At 44.8% G+C, this 21,083-nt stretch overlaps 1 protein-coding gene across 1 annotated transcript in view; it reads right to left on the bottom strand.

The window, feature by feature from the left end:
• Positions 1-21,083, bottom strand: part of mybbp1a (MYB binding protein (P160) 1a) — a 124,999-nt gene that overhangs the window by 5,423 nt on the left and 98,493 nt on the right. The window contains exons 22-24 of the mRNA XM_078226028.1: positions 20,203-20,334; positions 18,652-18,720; positions 610-723 (exon numbers count right to left, since the gene is read on the bottom strand). Coding sequence (XP_078082154.1) covers positions 610-723; positions 18,652-18,720; positions 20,203-20,334 — 315 coding nt within the window. The remainder of the gene's footprint in view (positions 1-609; positions 724-18,651; positions 18,721-20,202; positions 20,335-21,083) is intronic.

Genomic DNA, 21,083 nt, shown 5'->3' with positions numbered 1-21,083 from the left:
GCAGTGCTTTCTGCAGGGCTTGTGCGACTTATGTGGCTGGGTAAGTAACTGTGCATCTCCTTAACAAACCAGATTGAAGAAAAATTAATAAACTGATCTGAATCAAGATGCACAGCGGTGAATTCAACATCAAATTACATACAGGAACGGTAATTGAAAGAACAACAAAAAATTGGATTAGGAGAAACAAAAAAAATTTAAAAATGTCCCCAACAAGTTAAAATCTGAAGGCTTGGCACTCCACACCTATACAAGTGAATTTGCAGTGTCAGGTAGGTTGGTTGATAGTAATTAAGACTCAAGTCATGAAAAAAGGTACTTCAAAATGGCCAAGCCCCGAGCTACTCAGTTAAGTTTAGTCCATACCTACAAGAGGAGGAACTTGAATGGGAAGCCGAACAGCAAGATGTTGTCATCTCGTGGATTACGGAGCAGGACATGCTGACCAGCAACATTAGATTTCTGCTTTTATCTGCACATCTGCTGTTGGATTTGTGTATTCACAATGAGCATCGTTCATTTTAAATTCTGGTTCTTTGTCTTGGGTGAATCTCAATTTGAATTACTTGGTCTTTCTTAATTAAAAATCTTTGGAGCAAGTCCCATCACCTTTTTAGTCTGGTTGATGACATGATTGAGGATTCTTCTCCCTTCGACATCTAACAAAGTCTCTTTCACCTCCCGGGTCTGCAGAGCCTTCAGGACAAGGTGGCAAGCTTGACCCTATAAAATGGCAAAATGGAATCCGTTAATGCAACACAAAGTAGTAACCATTACAAAACCTTTCATCAATGGTGCCTTTCCTCCAACTATCCGTACCCTGTGTCTCGAATAAACTACTCTATTTATAGAGTAAATAGATATCTCCAACACCGTGTGTGTTGCTAAGAAAGATAAGCAGTGCTACCAGAAAGGGAATGTCTATTCATGGTCTCTCTTTTTCATCTTCACAATACACTTGGGAGTGCACAAGATGAGGCAATGAAGGCCCCGCCTTCTCAACCTTGCCCCTCACCTGAGGTGTGGTGATCATCAGGTTAAATCGTCACCAATCAGCTCTGCCCCTCAAGGCGGAGAGCAACCTATGGCCCTCTGGGACTATGGCAACTTTCATTTCACCCAGTTGAATCAAATAAACCCCACGAGTTACAAATTGGGATTAAAGAGGTAGAAAATAATAGAGTTCAAATGGTGAATCATCATCCTACCACCAACTGGGAAATGAAACCAATTGGGATCTTGATATTTACTAATGTGAATCATGCAGTGACAACAGATTCAACACCATTTATTAATGTAAAAAGCAACCACGTTAAAGACAAATGGACAACTCTCTAGGAGTCATTTCTCTAACCTGCACAAGGTGGAATTTACACAGGAACATAGGAGCAAGAAAAGGTAATTTGGCCCATTGAGCCTGCTCCACCATTCAAACAGATTATGGCTGATTATCTACCTCTAGACCATCTTTCCCCACCATCCCCACACCCCTTAATGTCATTAGTATCCAGAAATCTATTAATTTCTGTCCTGGACATTCTCAATGAATGAGCTTCCATAGCCTTCTGGGGTGGAGATTTTCAAAAGATTGGGTGAAGAAATTCCTCCTCATCTTGATCCTAAATGGCCTGCCCCTTATTCTGAGACTGTGTCCCCTGGTTCTAGACTCACCAGAGTCTAGGGGAAACATCTACAGTCACCCCTCCCCCATTCCTGTGAGAATTTTGTACGCTCAATATAAGCTCTTTCATTATTCAAAACCCTAGCGAATGTAGATCCAGTTTTCTCAATCCCTCCTCATAACACAGACATTTAATGTCAAACGATCAGAGTTCACATTTACAGAGCAAGGCTTTTCCCTTATGACAGCAGCCACAACAAGCACAATTGCTCTTTACTAATACAGAATCACTAAGTCTTTGACTTGTATACACATTTGCACTACATTGATGCAAAAGCTCAGGATAGGATCTGGTGACTTAGAACTGAAATCTGATAGCAAATATGAAAAGACAAGCATGTTATGCCACTGGCAGATAACTTTGTCCCTAAACCACACATTAGGTTTAAAATATTCCAAACAGAGAGCGGGACCAGTTCATGAGTGCACTTGCGTGCAGGAAGCAGTCATACTTCAGACAGGAGCATTTCTCGACTATATTTTCTTGTATGGATGCAAAAACAAATACATTTTTGAAATAACTAAACAGGGAAGCCTTTCCTTGCTGAGTCAGGCTGTAAAATAATAGCCACTGTTAAGACATTTGAAAGAATTTCATCATGCAACTGGCAGGATATCAATGTTCCATCCTAAAATTGACAGATTAAACCTGTTCATTGCATTAATGAAGTCTATACTGTCTAGACGAGGTGTGAAAAGAATTTTGCCATGTACTGTACCTCTGATGAGGCTTAACATTTTAGCTATTCAATAACCCACTGATATACACCAGCCTTTGCTGTGATCTAAAGACAGTAAGGAGTCTAACAACACCAGGTTAAAATCCAACAGGTTTATTTGGTAGCAAACGCCACTAGCTTTTGGAGCGCTGCTCCTTCGTCAGATGGAGTGGAAACCTGCTCTCAAACAGGGCACAGAGACACAGTGTCTCTGTGCCCTGTTTGAGAGCAGATTTCCACTCCCCGAAAGCTAGTGGCGTTTGCTACCAAATAAACCTGTTGGACTTTAACCTGGTGTTGTTAGACTCCTTACTGTGTTTACCCCAGTCCAATGCCGGCATTTCCACATCTAAAGACGGGCCAGCTATCAGTTGATGCAAAGAAACACATTCTGAAAAAGTTATTTAAAACTCTTGTGAACTGATCAAATCTCAAGCCTTTGCACAATTACAATTCCTGCTGTATGTGTCTTGATTTTTAAAATTCTTTCAGGTGACGTGGGCGTTGCTGGCAAAGCCAGCATTTGATGTCCAGTCTGAATTGACCTTGTGAAAGTAGTGGCGAGCTGCCTTCTTGAGCTGATGCAATCCACATGGTAATGGTTCAGAACAACTGAGTGGCTTTGCTGGGTTACTTTAGTCAGCAGTTCAGGTAAAACCACAGGTAACCACCAGGTAAGGATGGCAGATTTCCTTTTTTAAAAAAAAACCAAAATCAATATTTTCATGACCATTATTACTGTGACCAGTTTTCAATTCCAGATTAACCGGATTTTGATTAAGTAAGTTAAATATCCAGCTGCTGTGATGGGATTTGAATCAATGGCCACAAAGCATAAGCCTGGGCCTCTGGATTACTAGTCCAATGTTATTATCACAAAGCCACTGTTTCCCCAGAATAGCGGGCTTGTAAACACATTATTGTTTTGCTTGAAAGGAACAATAGGGCAATGAACTATTTTAGTAAAGTCCTTTGAAGTGAACCATTGACATGGGAATCTAGTCCCAAATCTGTATGAGCTGTTAGGCTCTCTCACTCAATGACACGTGCGAGTTTAATAGGGATCTGCTTATGGAATCTTACTGCGAGAATAAGTGAGACACAAAAATTACACCAGGTACTCTGTGGTACTTTTCAGCTTTGGGCTGCAGTATACATGTGTTCAGAGACTACAAACTCCAGGTTGACACTCCAGTGCAATACTGAGGGAAGACCGCACTGTCAGAGATGCTGTTTTTCAGATGAGACTCTGCACTGAGCCCCACATGCCCTTTCAGGTGAATGTTAAAGATCCCAGGGCATTGTTTTGAAGAGAAAATAAATCTCTGCACCGTCCAAGTCAATATTTACTCTTCAACCAGTACTAAAAGTTCCCCCGGATTACCACACTAGAGGGCATAGGTTTAAGGTGAGATGGGAGAGATACAAAAGTGTCCTGAGGGGCAATTTTTTCACAGAGGGTGGTGAGTGTCTGGAACAAGCTGCCAGAGGTAGTAGTAGAGGCGGGTACAATTTTGTCTTTTAAAAAGCACTTAGATAGTTACATGGGCAAGATGTATATAGAGGGATATGGGCCAAATGTGGGCAATTGGGATTAGCTTAGGGGTTTAAAAAAAAGGGCGGCATAGACAAGTTGGGCCGAAGGGCCTGTTTCCATGCTGTAAACCTCTATGACTGCATTTGGTAAGAGCTTGCTGTGTGCAAATTGGCTCTTTTAAAAATCACAACAGTGATCACCTTTCACAAGTGCTTAATTGACTATGAGACACTTAGAACACCTTGAAGTCACGAAAGATACTAAAATAAATGCAATTTTTTTCCCTTTTAATAGTAAGGGATTCTCAAAGACCCGGAGAGAAAGAAACAGACTGGTGAGTGTAGGATTGCAGGAAGAGAAAGGAATCAAGGAAATATATTTCTGGCTGAGAAAGTTGAAGAGCAAGATAAGAAAACTCATGCAAATTAAGAACCAGACAGAAACGAAGGATGTCACTGAGTGATGTTAAGACCAGATTGACAGGGCACATTCCTGTATTAATGAATCACTAAACACATAGTATTAAGTGCTTTTTCTAGTTACCACATCAAAGTCCCTAATTCAAATGGACTTATCTCAACCTCATTTGTAAAGTCAAGGTGTGCCAGTGAAACAAAAACTAAATATAAACAAACTTGGCACGCTTCCCAATTTATCTGGTCGAAACCATTAATTGCTCATCAACCACCAAGCAATACAGCAAACTATTTTGACAATGCTTACAATTAGGTTCCACCCATTTTAATAGCTGCCACAAATGGAAGGGTTTCAGGATTAGACAGGATTCAAAAGTTTGAATCATGGAATTAGACGGTGCAGAAGAGGCCCTTTGGCCCGAGTCTGCACCGACACACGAGAAACACCTGATTTCTCACTCAATCCCATTTACCAGACTTGGTCCATAGCCTTGAATATGATGTGCCAAGTGCTCATCCAGGTACTTTTTAAAGGATGTGATGCAACTAGCCTCTACCACCCTCCTAGGCAGAGCAGTGACAACCATCACTTCTTCACATCCTTTCCCCACCCCCAAAAACCTCTTGCCTCTCGCCTTGAACTTGTGCCCCCTCGTGACTGACCCCTTGAACTAAGGGGAACAACTGCTCCTTATCCACTCTGTCCATGCCCCTCAAACTTGAACACCTCAATCAAGTCACCCCCCAGTCTTCTCTGCTCCAATGAAAACAACCCAAGCCTACCCAACCTCCCTTCATAACTTAAATGTTCCATCCTAGGCAGCAACCTGGTGAATCTCCCCTGCACCCTCTCCAGTGCAATCACATCCTTCCAATAATGTGGCGACCAGAACTGCATACAGTATTCTAACTGTCTCTAACTCCATCATGACCCCTCTGCTTTTGTAATGTCGCGATTAATAAAGGTAAGTATATCATGTCTTTTTCAGCATCCCACTAACATGCCCTTCTGTCTTCAGAGATCAATGGGCAAATGCAAGGTCCCTTTGTTCCACAGAACCTCCTAGTGTCATGTCGTTCATTGAATACTTTCTTTTCAAATTACTCCTTCCAAAGTGCATCACCTCACATTTTTCAGGGTTAAGTTCCATCTGCCACTTATTTGATCATCCTGTCTAGACCTTCTTGTAGCCCAAGACACTCAACCTCATTGTTAACCACCAACGATTGTCAAAAGCAAAGAATTTCACATCGATCCTCAACTGTGACATAGCGGCCTTTAACTAAAGGCACAGTCTGCCTCCCAGAAGCTACCTATCAGCTCAGATCTCAGGCCACCAGAGATGAATGCTGCCAATGACAGTGTAAAATGAGTTAGTGTCCTGTCTTTCACACTCTCCTGTCCTGTTAATAAGTCTACCTGCGCTCATGCAGCTGTAGGACACAAAAGATCACAAGATGAGGGAGAAAAATGAGATGCCAGCTGTAGCTGCTGTCATGAAACTGCTACACTATTCATCTCAATGAGCTGCCTTTCTTGGCAGAACTTTTGTGTGTCGTAAGATGGTCAGAAATCATTGGTTCGCAGATATTTTAGTTTTGATGGACCAAGGAACTGATCCCTACCATTGTTAAACCTGTGGGCAACAACTGATGAGCTACATTTTAGTACTGAAAAATAGCCTTGAAAATTTGGAATTAGTTTTGTTTGAAATCTAGTTAGTGCGAGACTGGCTGTGCAACCTTTCAGTATCTCTCCCCATAGGATCAATGCAGAAAGAAACAGGCTTTTCAGTAAAGTCGCATTCAGGATTAACAAATGCTCTTCAAGCTGTCAGTGAGAACTGTTATTCAGAATGCCACTTTACTGGGTGAGCGTGAAAGTTAGGTTACAAACAATTGTGAAAATTAAAGTTCCATAATTGTCAAAAAAAACCTGTCAAGTAATGGAAGATGATTATTAGCCAAACAAGGCCTTCAGTGAGGCCAGCGTTTATGCACTCAGGATAAGTGACTAAATCTAAAACCTTGTTCCATAATCACTGCATTCCGGGATAGGACAAAGAGTAAGTTACCATGACAATTACCAAATTGCAAGCTATGGGGACATATTATGCTAATAAAGGATTGGTTTTCTATTGGATAAGAAATGGCAAAAGGCTATGCTATGATTGATGGATATGTATGCCAATGAAGGATTAGAAAAGAATGTTTGTTTCTCATTTGCTGTAATTAACTATAACTGCTAAATTTTCTACATGTATCAACAGAACATTCGGCAATACTTTGCTTGCCTTGTGTTCTCATTTGTGCACAAGTTATTAAAGCTTGGAGATTGAGTACTCTGGGTTTAAGTGATGTTTGTACCCAAAGCCAACGACATGTGCAATCTGTTTTTTATATACTAGCTTCAAGCAGAAAATGCTCCTGACAACGTGGGAAAATATCACAAATTCTGTGTGGGAGAATTGTAATGTAGAAAGACTTGCATTTATATAGCACGTTTCACAACCAATGAACTTCTCAAAGCACTTTACCCTTCGAGAAGGGTGGGGATGTAATAAGTATACTCTGAATATAAAGTGCAATCATTTAAGAGCTTACAAAGCACAATTATATCAAAATAAAATCCCCAGTAACACACCAAAGTTCTAACCATGGCACAACTACTCCCTGCCCAGGTTTTAAACACTTACAAATCCCCCTATCAATGGGATTGGATTTCCATGCAAACTTTAGGGGTTAGGTCTGACTGGAAAGCAGCCTAAAGCTGACCTCCAATGGTCAGGACACTCAATCAGGTGTCCTGCATTGCCCCAGGTCTCTGACCAGCCGTACCGATTGATGGTCAATCCAACTCAAGAGACTGAGTGGGCAGAACATCGCCTGGCACGAGAATCGTCAACTTGCAACAGGATGACTAGGAATAATCAACCACTCATGATCAGAAGTGTTTTGAATGCCTCATTAATGTCAAAGGAAGATATATGCAGTTCAATACGGCAAAGTTTTTCAGAAGTTAATTGCATAAGATACCCATTAGGTTTTTAAAAAAGTCACAAAAGGCAGAAATAAAACAAACCAAATATGTTCAAGTATTTTGATGAGTGCGCTGCTCATAGTGATGTTCATACCAGGGGGCAGAATTTGTACAGGTATGTGAAAAGCACTACTTGGTAAGTAAAGCTATAAATTCCTTCCTGAATTTTACAGTAATTTAAACAGAATTTTTCTCTGGCTGAGGAACCCAAACCTGCCTGTTCTCTCTATGGATAGAGAATGTACACATCTATGTGCATTGTCTATCAAAATTAGGAACATAGATCCTGAAACTGTTCAAAGTGCTAAATGAAGAGATCCATGCAATGCAAGCAGTCCTTACCTTGAACCTCTAAGACCCCACCATATCACCTATCTTCACTTTGGCTAAACTCCCATTTCCATCTGGAGTAAAGAATACAATTTGACAGCAAATTCGAGGACAAGTAGCACCGGCAAGTAGCACAGTGAAGTCATGCCCACTGAGACCTCATACAAGATGCAACTGATTGCATTTCGGGCCCTTGAAGAGGAATTGGAAATATACAGTTTAATAAATCCCACGCTGCATGTCACTTGCAGATCGTTATAATGGGCACTTTCATGTCTCTATGTGACTGCAATCAAACAGGGCATTTTCATAAGATCATTGGAATTCACCCTTTAACTATCAAAGCAAAACTGTAATCTTCTCCCACACCCAATTTGATTTAATCTGATTTAGTCCCTTTGAACAGGAAGCATATTTTAAATATGGCATTCCTTACTGAAGCAGCTTTTCATTCATTGCTGCTTAATTCTACACTAATGGTAATTAATATTTTCTCAACAATTAATTTTAGTCTGGTTCTTGTATATGGTTTCAAACGCGACTCCAGACTGACTGATCAACTCCTGTAAAGGTTTTCTCTTTTATCTTTTCCAGGAGATGCGGTATGTACGGACGTGTCCCTGTGGATTGAATGGAGGTAGATCCCAGGCACAAGTTAATCCGTGCCAGTTTAGGATATACTCGATGGACTAGCTGGTCCTTTACCTATCCAGATCATTGACCTTTCACCTCCCAGACCTGGTTTCAAATCCAGGTTAGAACGACTATCCTACCTTCTAATGTAAAGGGCCTTACTTAAAATGAAACTGAGCACTATCAACCCAGTCCTCAATAGCCATACAGCTTTACTATGTCTCCAACTTGGTACTAGAAGTAAGAGGCTACAGGATGGTTAGCTTAAAAAGTGTATATGTACTTATAACAAGGGGAGCTCTTTGCAGGTTAGATGTTATGATAAGTGGAGGGAGGTTTGAACACGTGCCATACCTGAAATAGAACCAAGAAATACTCACGTCACCTTAGGAGAGAAACAGAGTTAATGTTTCAGGTCAATGACCTGGGCTGACCTTGGAGTGTTGAAGCAGTGTATACTCATGTGAGTAATGGCCTGCACTTTGTTTTTCAGTTCTTGGTCTGTCCCGACATAATCTCACCCCTCCCCCACATGCCCATCTGTCCCTTGTTGTTCAGTCTTGCTTCCATCAACACATTCTGCTATTGCACTTTTTGCCGCTATTAGCACTCTTCATTCCCTCAATGGCACCATTAATACTCCCTTATCTTACATCCATGACACCTTTGTCAATCCCTCCTTTGTCCCGACCGTTCCCCTGTTCTTCTATTCGTCCCTCCTACTATTTAATTTTTTACATTTCTACTTCTCTTCAGTTCTGCAGATGGGTCATTTGGGCTCAATGTCAGACTTGCCACTGTCTGCCAGGTCCCATAAACTCTGGGTTAAGCACAACTGGCAGGAAAATGTGAAACCACAGCAGAGAGCTCCTTTTGGAAAGTGATGAAGGTGGGGAGGAGAGAATGCTCGTTTCATTCATAAGTGCACCACAAATGTAAAGGCAACTTATTTTATAACCACTTATGTACAATAACTGCAGATGCTGGAAATTCAAAACAAAAACAGAAAATACTCAGCAGATCAGGCAGCAGCTGTGTAGAGAAAACTAGGAGTTAACGTTTCAGGTCTGTGACCATACAGAGCTTAAATGTTAACGCTGCTTTTCTCTCTCTGCCAATGGTGCTGCATTTGCAGCATTTTCAGTTTTTATTTGATGATTGCTTAAGGCTTCATAGTTGTGATCGGAATTTCAGAACTAGCTGACTGAATGGCCTGTTCCTGAAGCGTATATCTGAGTGAACTAAACATCCAAAACAAACACCAACTCTTGTACATTCTCATCCCTACACCAACCTTCTCCCTCAATTTTCATTTCATTTGTTCATGGGTTAAGCCCAGCTGGTGTCAAGGTCAGCATTTATTATCCAACACTAACTGTAAGAAACATGGGAGCCTGGTCCTATCAATAGTCCATTTATCTCATTGCTAAGATAATTTACTTTTTGTCAAGTAGGTCTGAGATAAACGCTGCTCAGGACACAGACTTTTCTGCACTTCCTCGAATTGTGCCAGGGGATCCCTAATGCATAGCTGGGCTGAGGGGCCTTCAGTTTAGAATTATAGAATCCCTACAGCACAGGACGCCATTTGGCCCATCAAATCTGTACCAACCACAATCCCACCCAGGCCGTATAACAGTAACCCTCATTTACCCTAATCCCCCTGACACTATGGTCAATTTATCATGGCCAATCAACCCAACCCACACATCTTTGGACTGTGGGAGGAAACCCACGTAGACACGGGGAGAATGTGCAAACTCCAAACAGAAAGTGACCCGAGGTCAGAATTGAACTGGGTCCCTGGCGCTGTGAGACAGTAGTGCTAACCACTGTGCCACCGTGTCGCCCGTGTCACTGTTTAAAGTCCAGCAGTGCAGCATTCCTTCAGTACTGCACTGAAATGTCAGACCAGATTATGCTAGGTATTACCTAGCTTATGGTGAGCAAGGGAGCCGGAGGCATTGAAGGGTTAAAGTACAAGAAACCAGAGTATTGGTTCTGCAAAGAAGCTATAACCACGGTTAAAACATTACACTGACTGTGAGCTCAGCCTGGACATATCTCTGGAATGTTTGCCGATTTAGTCAAGTCATATTTTCTTCACACTGCTCTTTCACACAACGCATGATGACTACACATGTTCTTTCTACATTCCTTACTATCACACGGTACAAAGACAAGTATTTTGTAGCGTGACTGAACAGCTTCCTGCGCCTAGAAAAACTAAGTGTACAATTAGTGAATTTGAGTCACAGCCTCTCTCGCTCCATAGAACATCACACTAATGATTATCCAGGTAAATATGTTAACACTGCTGATTTGTAGTTAAGAGTTTGGGCACAAAACTCACGCACATACGTACGCAGGTAGCTCCCGTCTTTTTGTCCCCAGCACCTGTCACCCTGACTCAAACTGATTTGGAAGCAAATGACCCAGAGTGAGGGCAAAGGCCAAGAGGAACTTGGCAGGAAGGCAGAGCTGAGGGCAAGATCGGATCCAATATGATTGAGCAGGGTAGAGGGGTTGTAAAGCCTACTCCTGATGTAAAATGTAAACCAAGAGGGGGGAAGGTAACATGAATTTAATGACTAGATCAACAAAAATCATTTGAATAGACAGCAAACTGTGAGGTTAAGGATATCTGGCTTCCTTCCAGCTGAGGAGGCATGGTAGAATTGCAGTGAGGTAATAACTGTTTTCAGTACACGAGCAGCAAGGCAAGCTCGCAAATCAAAGCTTTGATGTCTCCCAATAATTACCAGGGACGGTTAATTCTAAAATGCTATATATTCAATGAACTCGTGGGGCCAGCAACAGAATTAGCCTCCAGGTCCTTATCCAACACATTATATGAGAGAGAGTAGCCATTAGTTCTGAGGGGATCATAGGGAATACAGCTAGGTGGGGTATGGCAAAGATTGGAACAATGCTCCTCTCCCTGCTACTCTGTTCTGTAAGGACACGGCCATTAGTCATGGGGCAACAGTCTCCAGTCTCCTGGGAAAACAGTTCTGCATCTAAAGTAGGAGCCCCTTCAACATGGGACAAAGGCTGCAGTTAAATAGCTCACTTTCCTCATCACCATCAGATATGCATTTGGTTAACTAACACCAATCAGGTACAATAAAAGATGCTCCTCTGCAAAAGCAAATGGTTTGAGGTTTAAGACGTGTGTTATGACAGAGGGGTTGAACAATGGAAGGAGTCCGCCAGTTGACGAGACGCAGCCTTGTCACAACGCAGCACCACCTCCACCCCCCGGGACTTTCCTTCTGTCAGCGCCTGTCCTGCTGAAGCCCACTGCAGCAGCTGCACTGAGCTACGCGTCAGAATTCTCGCTGAGAGTTCATTAATCCAGAACGATCACAGCACTCGAGCAGTTTCAAACCACAGGACACCAGAGAGTTGAAAGCACCAGTGCCATAGGAAAGTCTGGCTTGATCGTCAGACGTCAAGACAATGCATAAAAAGCATCCTCTTTCCATGTACTCAGCATGATCTAGGGTCTTAAAGACTCAGTAAAAGCTAATGAGAGAGAAATGATTACCTTGACTGAATAGTGCCACACACTTGGAGAACAACAGCGCAGTCAATGGATGTGGGGTAAAGAAACACAAGCTACATCAACCAGGGGATGGCAACTCATGCTGAGATCTCCACATGAAGGACGACGGCATGTTTTTTCCTTCAATGCAAGTGTTTCTTAAAGCATCATAGAATCTCTACAGAGCAGGAGGCGGCCATTTGGTCCATTGAGTCTGCACCGACCAGAGTCTTACCCAGGCCCTATCCCCGTAACCCTAAATATTTATTCTGCTAATCCCTTTAACCAACGCAGCTCAGGTACACGGAGGGAGAATTTAGCATGGCCAATACACCTAACCAACACCTCTTTCAGACTATGGGAGGAAACCGGAGCACCCGGAGGAAACCCACACAGACACGGGGAGAATGTGCAAACTCCACACAGACAGTGACCCATGCTGGGAATCGAATCCAGGAGCCTGGAACTGTGAGGCAGCAGTGCTCCTTTAACAAATGCAGCCACAACCCTCCCTGAATATTTCCTTCATTAGGCAATGTAACATTCCAACTAAAGTAAAGCTGTACTAATGACTGTTTCTGGACCCGCTGGTCCACCAATTCCTGATAGAAAGTACAGAGGAAAAGATAAAACGGGACTTAGCTGCGATGCCCTCTGCTGCTGAATAGTCTGCAGACACTCTCAAACCAGGCTCACATGAGAAGATTAGCTACCTGTTGAGGGATAAGGCGGCAGAGGGGTACCTGCAGAATCATACCCCATTGCAGCTGAATGCCTTCAGGAGACGAACAACGAAGAGAGGAAATGAAAGGCATTCTTATAATACTTTAATAGGGAGTCACCCTCTTTTAAGGGATTGTACTCCCAGCAATGATTGCTGTTTACGATTGTGCAGATTACATTCTGGAACATGGGAGCATGAACTAATTAAGCCCCCCTCTTTGAACTGTAGCACTGGTCGTATAAAGAAAGACTTGCATTTAGATGGCATTTTTCATGACAACTAGACATCTCAAAAGTACCTTCCAGCCAATGAAATCCTTTTGAAGTGTAGCCAATGCAGGAAACGCAGAAGTTAATTTGTGCAAAGCAAACATCCACAAACAGCAAAGTAATAATGGCCAGATAATCTTTTTTTGAGATGTTGATTGATTGGCCAGGACAGGGGTAACTTCCCTGCTCTTTGAAATAGTGGCCCTGGGATCAAGCAGTCAGATGGGGTTTAATGTTTCATCTGAAAATCGGCACCTCTGACAATGCAGCATTCCCTCAGTATTATACTGGAATAAATAAGCTGGATAAGAAGTCTCACAACACCAGGTTAAAGTCCAACAGGTTTATTTGGTAGCACAAGCCACAAGCTTTCAGAGCGCTGCTCCTTCATCAGGTGAGTGGGAGTTCTGTTCACAAACAGGGCATATAAAGGTACAAACTCAATTTATAAAATAATGGTTGGAATGCGAGTCTTTACAGGAAACCAAGTCTTAAAGGTACAAACAATGTGAGTGGAGAGAGGGTTAAGCACAGGTTAAAGAGATGTGGATTGTCTCCAGCCAGGAGAGTTAGTGAGATTTTGCAAGCCCAGGCAAGTCGTGGGGGTTACAGATAGTGTGACATGAACCCAAGATCCCGGTTGAGGCCGTCCTCATGTGTGCGGAACTGAGTTTCTGCTCAGCGATTCTGTGTTGTCGTGCGTCGTGAAGGCCGCCCTGGAGAACGCTTACCCGAAGATCAGAGGCTGAATGCCCGTGACTGCTGAAGTGTTCCCCAACAGGAAGAGAACATTCTTGCCTGGTGATTGTCAAGCGGTGTTCATTCATCTGTTGTCGTAGCGCCTGCATGGTCTCCCCAATGTACCATGCCTCGGGACATCCTTTCCTGCAGCCTATCAGGTAGACAATGTTGGCCGAGCTGCAAGTGTATGTACCGTGTACCTGGTGGATGGTGTTCTCACTTGAGATGATCGCATCCATGTCGATGATCCAGCAAGTCTTGCAGAGGTTGCTGTGGCAGGGTTGTGTGGTGTCGTGGTCACTGTTCTCCTGAAGGCTGGGTAGATTGCTGCGGACAATGGTCTGTTTGAAGGCAAGAAGTGGGGGTGTGGGGATGGCCTTGGCGAGATGTTCATCTTCATCGATGACATGTTGAAAGCTCCGGAAAAGATGGCAGACACGATACCGAAAGGATTACAGATCACGAACCCACTCAGGTTAACCTATAACACAGACTACGCTGAGAGACTTTGCCATCGCACCTCTCTCTCACTCCTCAACCACCGCATACACCAGCTCGACAGCAAACGCCGCATCCTGGAAACCAAGATAGTCAATATTCTCAAACTTGCGTTCAGGACGCAGACCAGCTGCGAAACTCTGCCAAGCAGACGAGACAAAGGAACTATGCCATCTACATGCACACCAAGAACAGGAAACTTGAGAAACTCGGCATCACCAGCAACAGCAACCAAACCTCCCCCGGTACCACAGTAGAAAACAGTACCACTGCAGGGAAGTCCATTGTCAACTTGTCAGACTACACACTTCAACCAGATGAAGATGAAGGGCGGCACGGTAGCAAGGGCGGCACGGTAGCAAGGGCGGCACGGTAGCACAGTGGTTAGCACTGCTGCTTCACAGCTCCAGGGTCCCGGGTTCGATTCCCGGCTCGGGTCACTGTCTGTGTGGAGTTTGCACATTCTCCCCGTGTTTGCGTGGGTTTCCTCCGGGTGCTCCGGTTTCCTCCCACTGTCCAACGATGTGCGGGTTAGGTTGATTGGCCAGGTTAAAATTGCCCCTGAGATGTGTTGGTTAGAGGGATTAGCGGGTAAATATGTGGGGGTAGGGCCTGGGTGGGATTGTGGTCGGTGCAGACTCGATGGGCCGAATGGCCTCCTTCTGCACTGTAGGGTTTCTATATCTATGATATGAAATCGAAGTTCTCAGCCGAGGGCTCAATTTCTGCCCCACCACCAAAATAGACCCCATCAGTCTTGCAGAGGACACAGAGGAATTCATCAGGCGAATGAGGCTGTGGGAGTTCTTCCACAAACCCCAAGAGGCCAACAGCGAACACAATGAGACAGCCAATGAACCGGAACAGCCGACAGAGATCCGCGGTGCAGCAACCAAAGTGGAGTCGAAATGGACTCCTCCGGAAGGCCGCTGCCCTCGACATGTATGCCCAAACCGTCAGGAGGTGCGTCAATGCCAGATTCATCAGCCGCACTCACAACCGAACATCACCCAAGCACAACGCAACGCCATCCGCGCTCTCAAGACCAACCGCAACATTGTCATCAAACCAGCAAAGGGGGGGCCAGCGTCATACTGAACAGAACGTATTACTGCAAAGATGTGTACCGACAACGAGGAACACTACAGACAGTTACCCGCAGATTCGACCAAAGAATACACCCGTCAACTCAACAGACTGATCAAGAGCTTTGATTCGGACCTTCAGAGCACCCTCCATGCTCTCATCCCACGTACGCCCCACATTGGAGATCTCTACTGCCTCCCGAAGATACACAAGGCAAACATTCCCAGCCGTCCCATCGTATCGGACAATAGGACCCTGTGCAAGAACCTCTCCGACTACGTCAAGGGCATCCTGAAACCCACTGTACAAAGAACCCCCAGCTTCTGTTGCGACACTATGGACTTCCTACAGAAACTCAGCACACATGGAGCAGTTGAACCAGGAGCACTCCTCGTCACAATGGATGTCTCGGCAGCATCCCCCATGACAATGGCATTGCTGCAACTGCCTCAGTACTCAACGCCGACAACTGCCAATCTCCAGATGCAATTTTACAACTCATCCGCTTCATCCTGGACCACAATGTCTTCACCTTCAACAACCAGTTCTTCATCCAGACACACGGAACAGCCATGGGGACCAAATTCGCACCTCAATATGCCAACATCTTCATGCACAGGTTCGAACAAGACCTCTTCGCCGCACAGGACCTTCAACCGATGCTATACACTAGATACATTGACGACATTTTCTTCCTTTGGACTCATGGTGAACAATCACTGAAACAACTATATGATGACATTAACAAGTTTCATCCCACAATCAGACTCACCATGGACTACTCTCCAGAATCAGTTGCATTCTTGGACACGTGCATCTCCATCAAGGACAGTCACCTCAGCACTTGACTGTACCGCAAGCCCACAGATAACCTCACGATGCTCCACTTCTCCAGCTTCCACCCTAAACACGTTAAAGAAGCCATCCCCAACGGACAAGCCCTCCATATACACAGGATCTGCTTGGATGAGGAGGATCGCAACAGACACCTCCAGACACTGAAAGATGCCCTCATAAGAACAGGATATGGCGCTAGACTCATTGATCGACAGTTCCGATGCAAAAAACCGCACCGACCTCCTCAGAAGACAAACATGGGATACGGCGGACAGAGTACCCTTCGCCGTCCAGTACTTCCCCAGAGTGGAGAAGCTACGACATCTTCTCCAGAGCCTTCAACGTCAGCGATGAAGACTAACATCTCACCAAGGCCATCCCCACACCCCCACTTCTTGCCTTCAAACAACCTCACAACCTCAAACAGACCATTGTCCGCAGCAAACTACCCAGCCTTCAGGAGAACAGTGACCACGACACTACACAACCCTGCCACAGCAACCTCTGCAAGATGTGCCGGATCATCGACACAGATGCCATCATCTCATGTGAGAACACCATCCACCAGGTACAGGGTACATACTCTTGCAACTCGGCCAACGTTGTCTACCTGATATGCTGCAGGAAAAGATGTCCCGAGGCATGGTACATTGGGGAGACCATGCAGGCGCTACGACAATGGATGAATGAACACCGCTCGACAATCACCAGGCAAGAGTGTTCTCTTCCTGTTGGGGAACACTTCAGCAGTCACGGGCATTCAGCCTCTGATCTTCGGGTAAGCGTTCTCCAAGGCGGCCTTCACGACACACGACAACGCAGAATCGCTGAGCAGAAACTGATAGCCAAGTTCCGCACACACGAGGACGGCCTCAACCGGGATCTTGGGTTCATGTCACACTATCAGTAACCCCCACGACTTGCCTGGGCTTGCAAATTCTCACTAACTGTCCTGGTTGCAGACAATACACATCTCTTTAACCTGTGCTTAACCCTCTCTCCACTCACATTGTCTGTACCTTTAAGACTTGATTACCTCAAAAGACTCGCATTCCAACCATTATTTTGTAAATTGAGTTTGTGTCTTTATATGCCCTGTTTGTGAACAGAACTCCCACTCATCTGATGAAGGAGCAGCACTCTGAAAGCTTGTGGCTTGTGCTACCAAATAAACCTGTTGGACTTTAACCTGGTGTTGAGAGACTTCTTACGGTACTTACCCCAGTCCAACACCGACATTTCCACATCGTAAATAAGCTACTCAGATCCGAGAGTCCTCTCAAACTGGGCCTACGGATTCTGTGCAATCAAATTTACCAGGAGCAGCCCAGGCTGGAGTGAGATGTGAGTAAGTGTGAACCAACAGCCTGAACACCACGGATGTCCAATCCTGCTCTCTTGGGGACAGGCTCTCATTCAAGGTGGCTCCATGACCGAGTGCCCTAACGTGAGAAGCACAGGCTTCCTGTGGCTCAGCTGGCAGCCGTCAAAGCCCTCAGCAGGACTAGCCAGGGCGCTTGCGTGTGTGTGCGTGACAGAGACACCAAGAGAGCAGTGGAAAGCTGCCAAAATGTAGCGGCAGTCAAAGAAAGCAGCTCAGCAATGAGAGCTGTGCTAAGTGGAACATTCAACTGAATATTCATCATGTTAAATCAACAGATTCATTCATAAATATACAGGATCTTGAGCATTATAAACACACCCAGTAGAAAAAAGCAAAAGTCATAATGCTAAGTAATAATTCATACATCTCTGGTTCAACATCAGCTGTGGTGGCCAATTCTGATCATCTTGCTTCATTCAGGGAGGGCATTGATACCCTGGAGATTGGGCAGAGCAGATTTACCAGAATAGTATCAGAGATGAGGAAGTTGTTGAATGAAGGATTTAGAGACACTGGGATTGCTTTCCTTAGAGCAGAGAAGGTAAAACGGAGATTGAGTCATTTGCAATTATGAGAAGTTTGATGAAGTTGTGGAGGAGGATGCAGAAAGGCAATCAGCAAGGTAAATACATGGGGTTACGGGGATAGGGCCTGGGTGGGATTATTGTTAGTGCAGGCTCAATGGGCCGAATGGCCTCCTTCTGCACTGAAAGGATTCTACGAATTCTGTAGAATTGCAGGAGTGAGAATCTGAGAGAGAGAGAGAGAATTCCAGCAGGGGAGAGAGGAGTGAAAATCCCAGTATAGAAAGAGAGAAGAGAAATTGGGGAAGATTAGAAGAAATTGTTGTACACAGCGAATAATGATGAACTGGAATGCACTGCCTGCAAGAATGGTGGAAACAGATTCAATACTAAGTTATAAAACTTTTGATTTGGATATATACTTTAATTGGAAAAAAATGGAAGGGCTTCAGGGGGTCAAGGCAGGTGAGTAGGATTAGTTTGACTGCTCTTTCAGAGGTCAATATAGGTGCAATGGGCTGAATGGACGCAATGTGCCTCAAGAGTCTATGGTGAAAACATCCTCACATTGAGGAACAGTCGCTTTCCACACACTTCCCAGGATGAAACTAGGTAGCTGGCATAATCAGAATGCCACCTCCAAATGTTTGGTGAAGTCCGCAGATGTGGCGGCTGGTATCCTTACCTGCTGATGCTGCCGCACTCCATCAGTGATGTACTTGATAGCAGGCTGCAGGAGCTGACAACACATGACCTGAAGCAGATGAGGAGAAATCACCCACGTTAGTAACCTCAGCCACAGCCGAATTACAGAATAAGAGAATGAGTATCATTAGGAGAAGAGGCCACTCCATGGTCTCGCACACACCAGGACAGTCATTCTGAACAGCTAACTTGTACAGGACACACAAGCCATGCAGTAGAACTGGTTGACTTTGGAACTAATGAGGTAACTGCACGGCTCAGCTTGGGCAATGAGAGGGGTATTCGCAGTTAAATAGAAGGCATGTTACCTCATGGGGTAGCACAACAATGAATATCTGAGGTCAAAGGTAAAGACGTGGAATCATTAAAATGGAACTTACACATTTTTAGATGCCACACTGACTTCTCTATCTTACTATCAATAACTGATTTCATCATCACACATTATTTCTATTGTACACCTGTTTGATTTCAGGTTCCAAAGAGTTTGTAGTGAGGGTGTGTCGTTGCAGTAAATAATATTCCCTCTCCCAATACGTCCTCTGTGCATTCCACACAAATTACTTCAAGTTCATTTTCAACACTCGGGATTTCCTCACCCACGATGCTCAAGTTTAAATTGACTGCGTCACTGTCAGTCTGATCACAGGCAGTCCAAGTAGGATTTGAGCAGAGACTGGTGACATGCTGTGAAGCTGTTCCACTGAGGGATGTGCCCACACTTCACACGTTACATTCGTATTTACACAGTCAAAACAGGCAACACTTTGGCATGCAAAAGTATGTCAATGCAGGAAAAGGGGAGAGCCCAACAGCTGGAATTGAATGGTTACTTGCACGGAGTGGGTATCCCTCGTAGGTTAAGACCACCACAAATAGCAGTGAGCTGGCCCCATGTCCGGTGCAAAGGATCAATAAATGCACTGATTTTAACAGACTCAAAGCGGGAAAGTAGTCTGTCCTGAGTCAGTTGGCAGGCTACAGGTTATTGCAATATTCTGGGATTAGAGCCAGGATTCCTGCTCTAGATATTAGAGGGTTGTTGGACCAGTGCCAGGACAGGATCAGACTCAGCTCCAGCGTCTCCCATGGTAAAATTGCCAGCCAATAAGGACTGCTTCCTTTAAAAAGAAAGTGCGGTTTTGAGGTAACCTGGCCAGCCAACTGGTAAATGCAGCAACTGCTGTGAGGTGACTAGGCCGTCACAACCGTGGGGCATTACAACTGGCTCCTGATCACAATGCAGACACCTCAGTCTCTGCGAGTGCAAAGGCAGACACAATACTGAGCTCTGGAGTATTTGGGGTGATGCTAATGCTGACACTCACTCCCGCATCAAACTTGAGGGGCAGTCGGGTGAGATACTGCTGGGCTGTTTCCATCTGTGTAACTAGACCCCAAGGTTCTTTCAGCAAAGGAGCAAGAGGAGACATACTGAAGACAGTACAAAGGTACTTGGATGATGCATTTTGTAATGCCACTCGTTTAAAACTTGCTTTAAAGTGCTGGGCGAGCTCCCTTGCATACTTACTGGGAAACGACTGAAGAGATCGTCGAACATGTATCCGGTGAGGGAACAGTTGCGTTTGGTCATAAACAGAGACAGCGCTTCGTTGTACATTTTAGTCACTCTGACAATATCCAGGCCACCGAGTGAATTAATCTGCAACAAAGAGAAAAGATTTTATTGCTATTGCTGCATATCCACCACTGCTGGAAAGTTGCAAATTCAAGTTAATTGTTTAAAAATTCATTTTATCTCATGCACAAGCTGGGGGAGAAAGTGACCATTGTTTGAGGTTCTTTTACTGTGCCCACCACCATGTGGTATTATTTTATCTCCCAATACGCCATAACATTTGCAGCATAACCTCTACCCCTCCTCCAGTTAATGCTGAGCTGACATTAGTGCAGGCACAGCTCATTTGTTCTTCCCCCCCCCTCAGTTGGCTACAGCCTTCCTCCCCCAGAGGTAGCCGGCTTCCCCCACCCCGCAATAGTTTCCACTCACTCCAACCACCCTCCCCTCCCCCCACCACCCCTGGAGAGCCCTGCGTCTTCTCCCTGCTGAAGGTGCGTGGATCCTCTTGTTCCTCGCCCACACAAGGCAGATGGTGAGGGGCGGACTAGAGATAAGCATTATGACCAGAACCATCCGGTGGGGGACTGGCTCGAAACCAACTGGAAGCGTGACAGGTGGGTAGAGCTCACCACTTGCCCATCAATCATTCTGCTATTTATAGATGGTGATGTGCAGTGAAATACGGAGGGCGAGGAAGACCTGGCCACTCACGCGTGGAACAGACTGGGTATTCCACGCTCCCCAGTGTGCAATCTGCTCAGAACAGCAGGTGTGAGCCAGACAATGCCAGAGCTGCATCATTTCCAAAGGATTTGGGTCAAATTTCACGC

Source organism: Mustelus asterias, chromosome 12, assembly GCF_964213995.1.
Source record: "Mustelus asterias chromosome 12, sMusAst1.hap1.1, whole genome shotgun sequence".
NCBI classification, from domain to species: Eukaryota; Metazoa; Chordata; class Chondrichthyes; order Carcharhiniformes; family Triakidae; genus Mustelus; species Mustelus asterias.
This window is presented reverse-complemented; position numbering and strand designations above follow the sequence as displayed.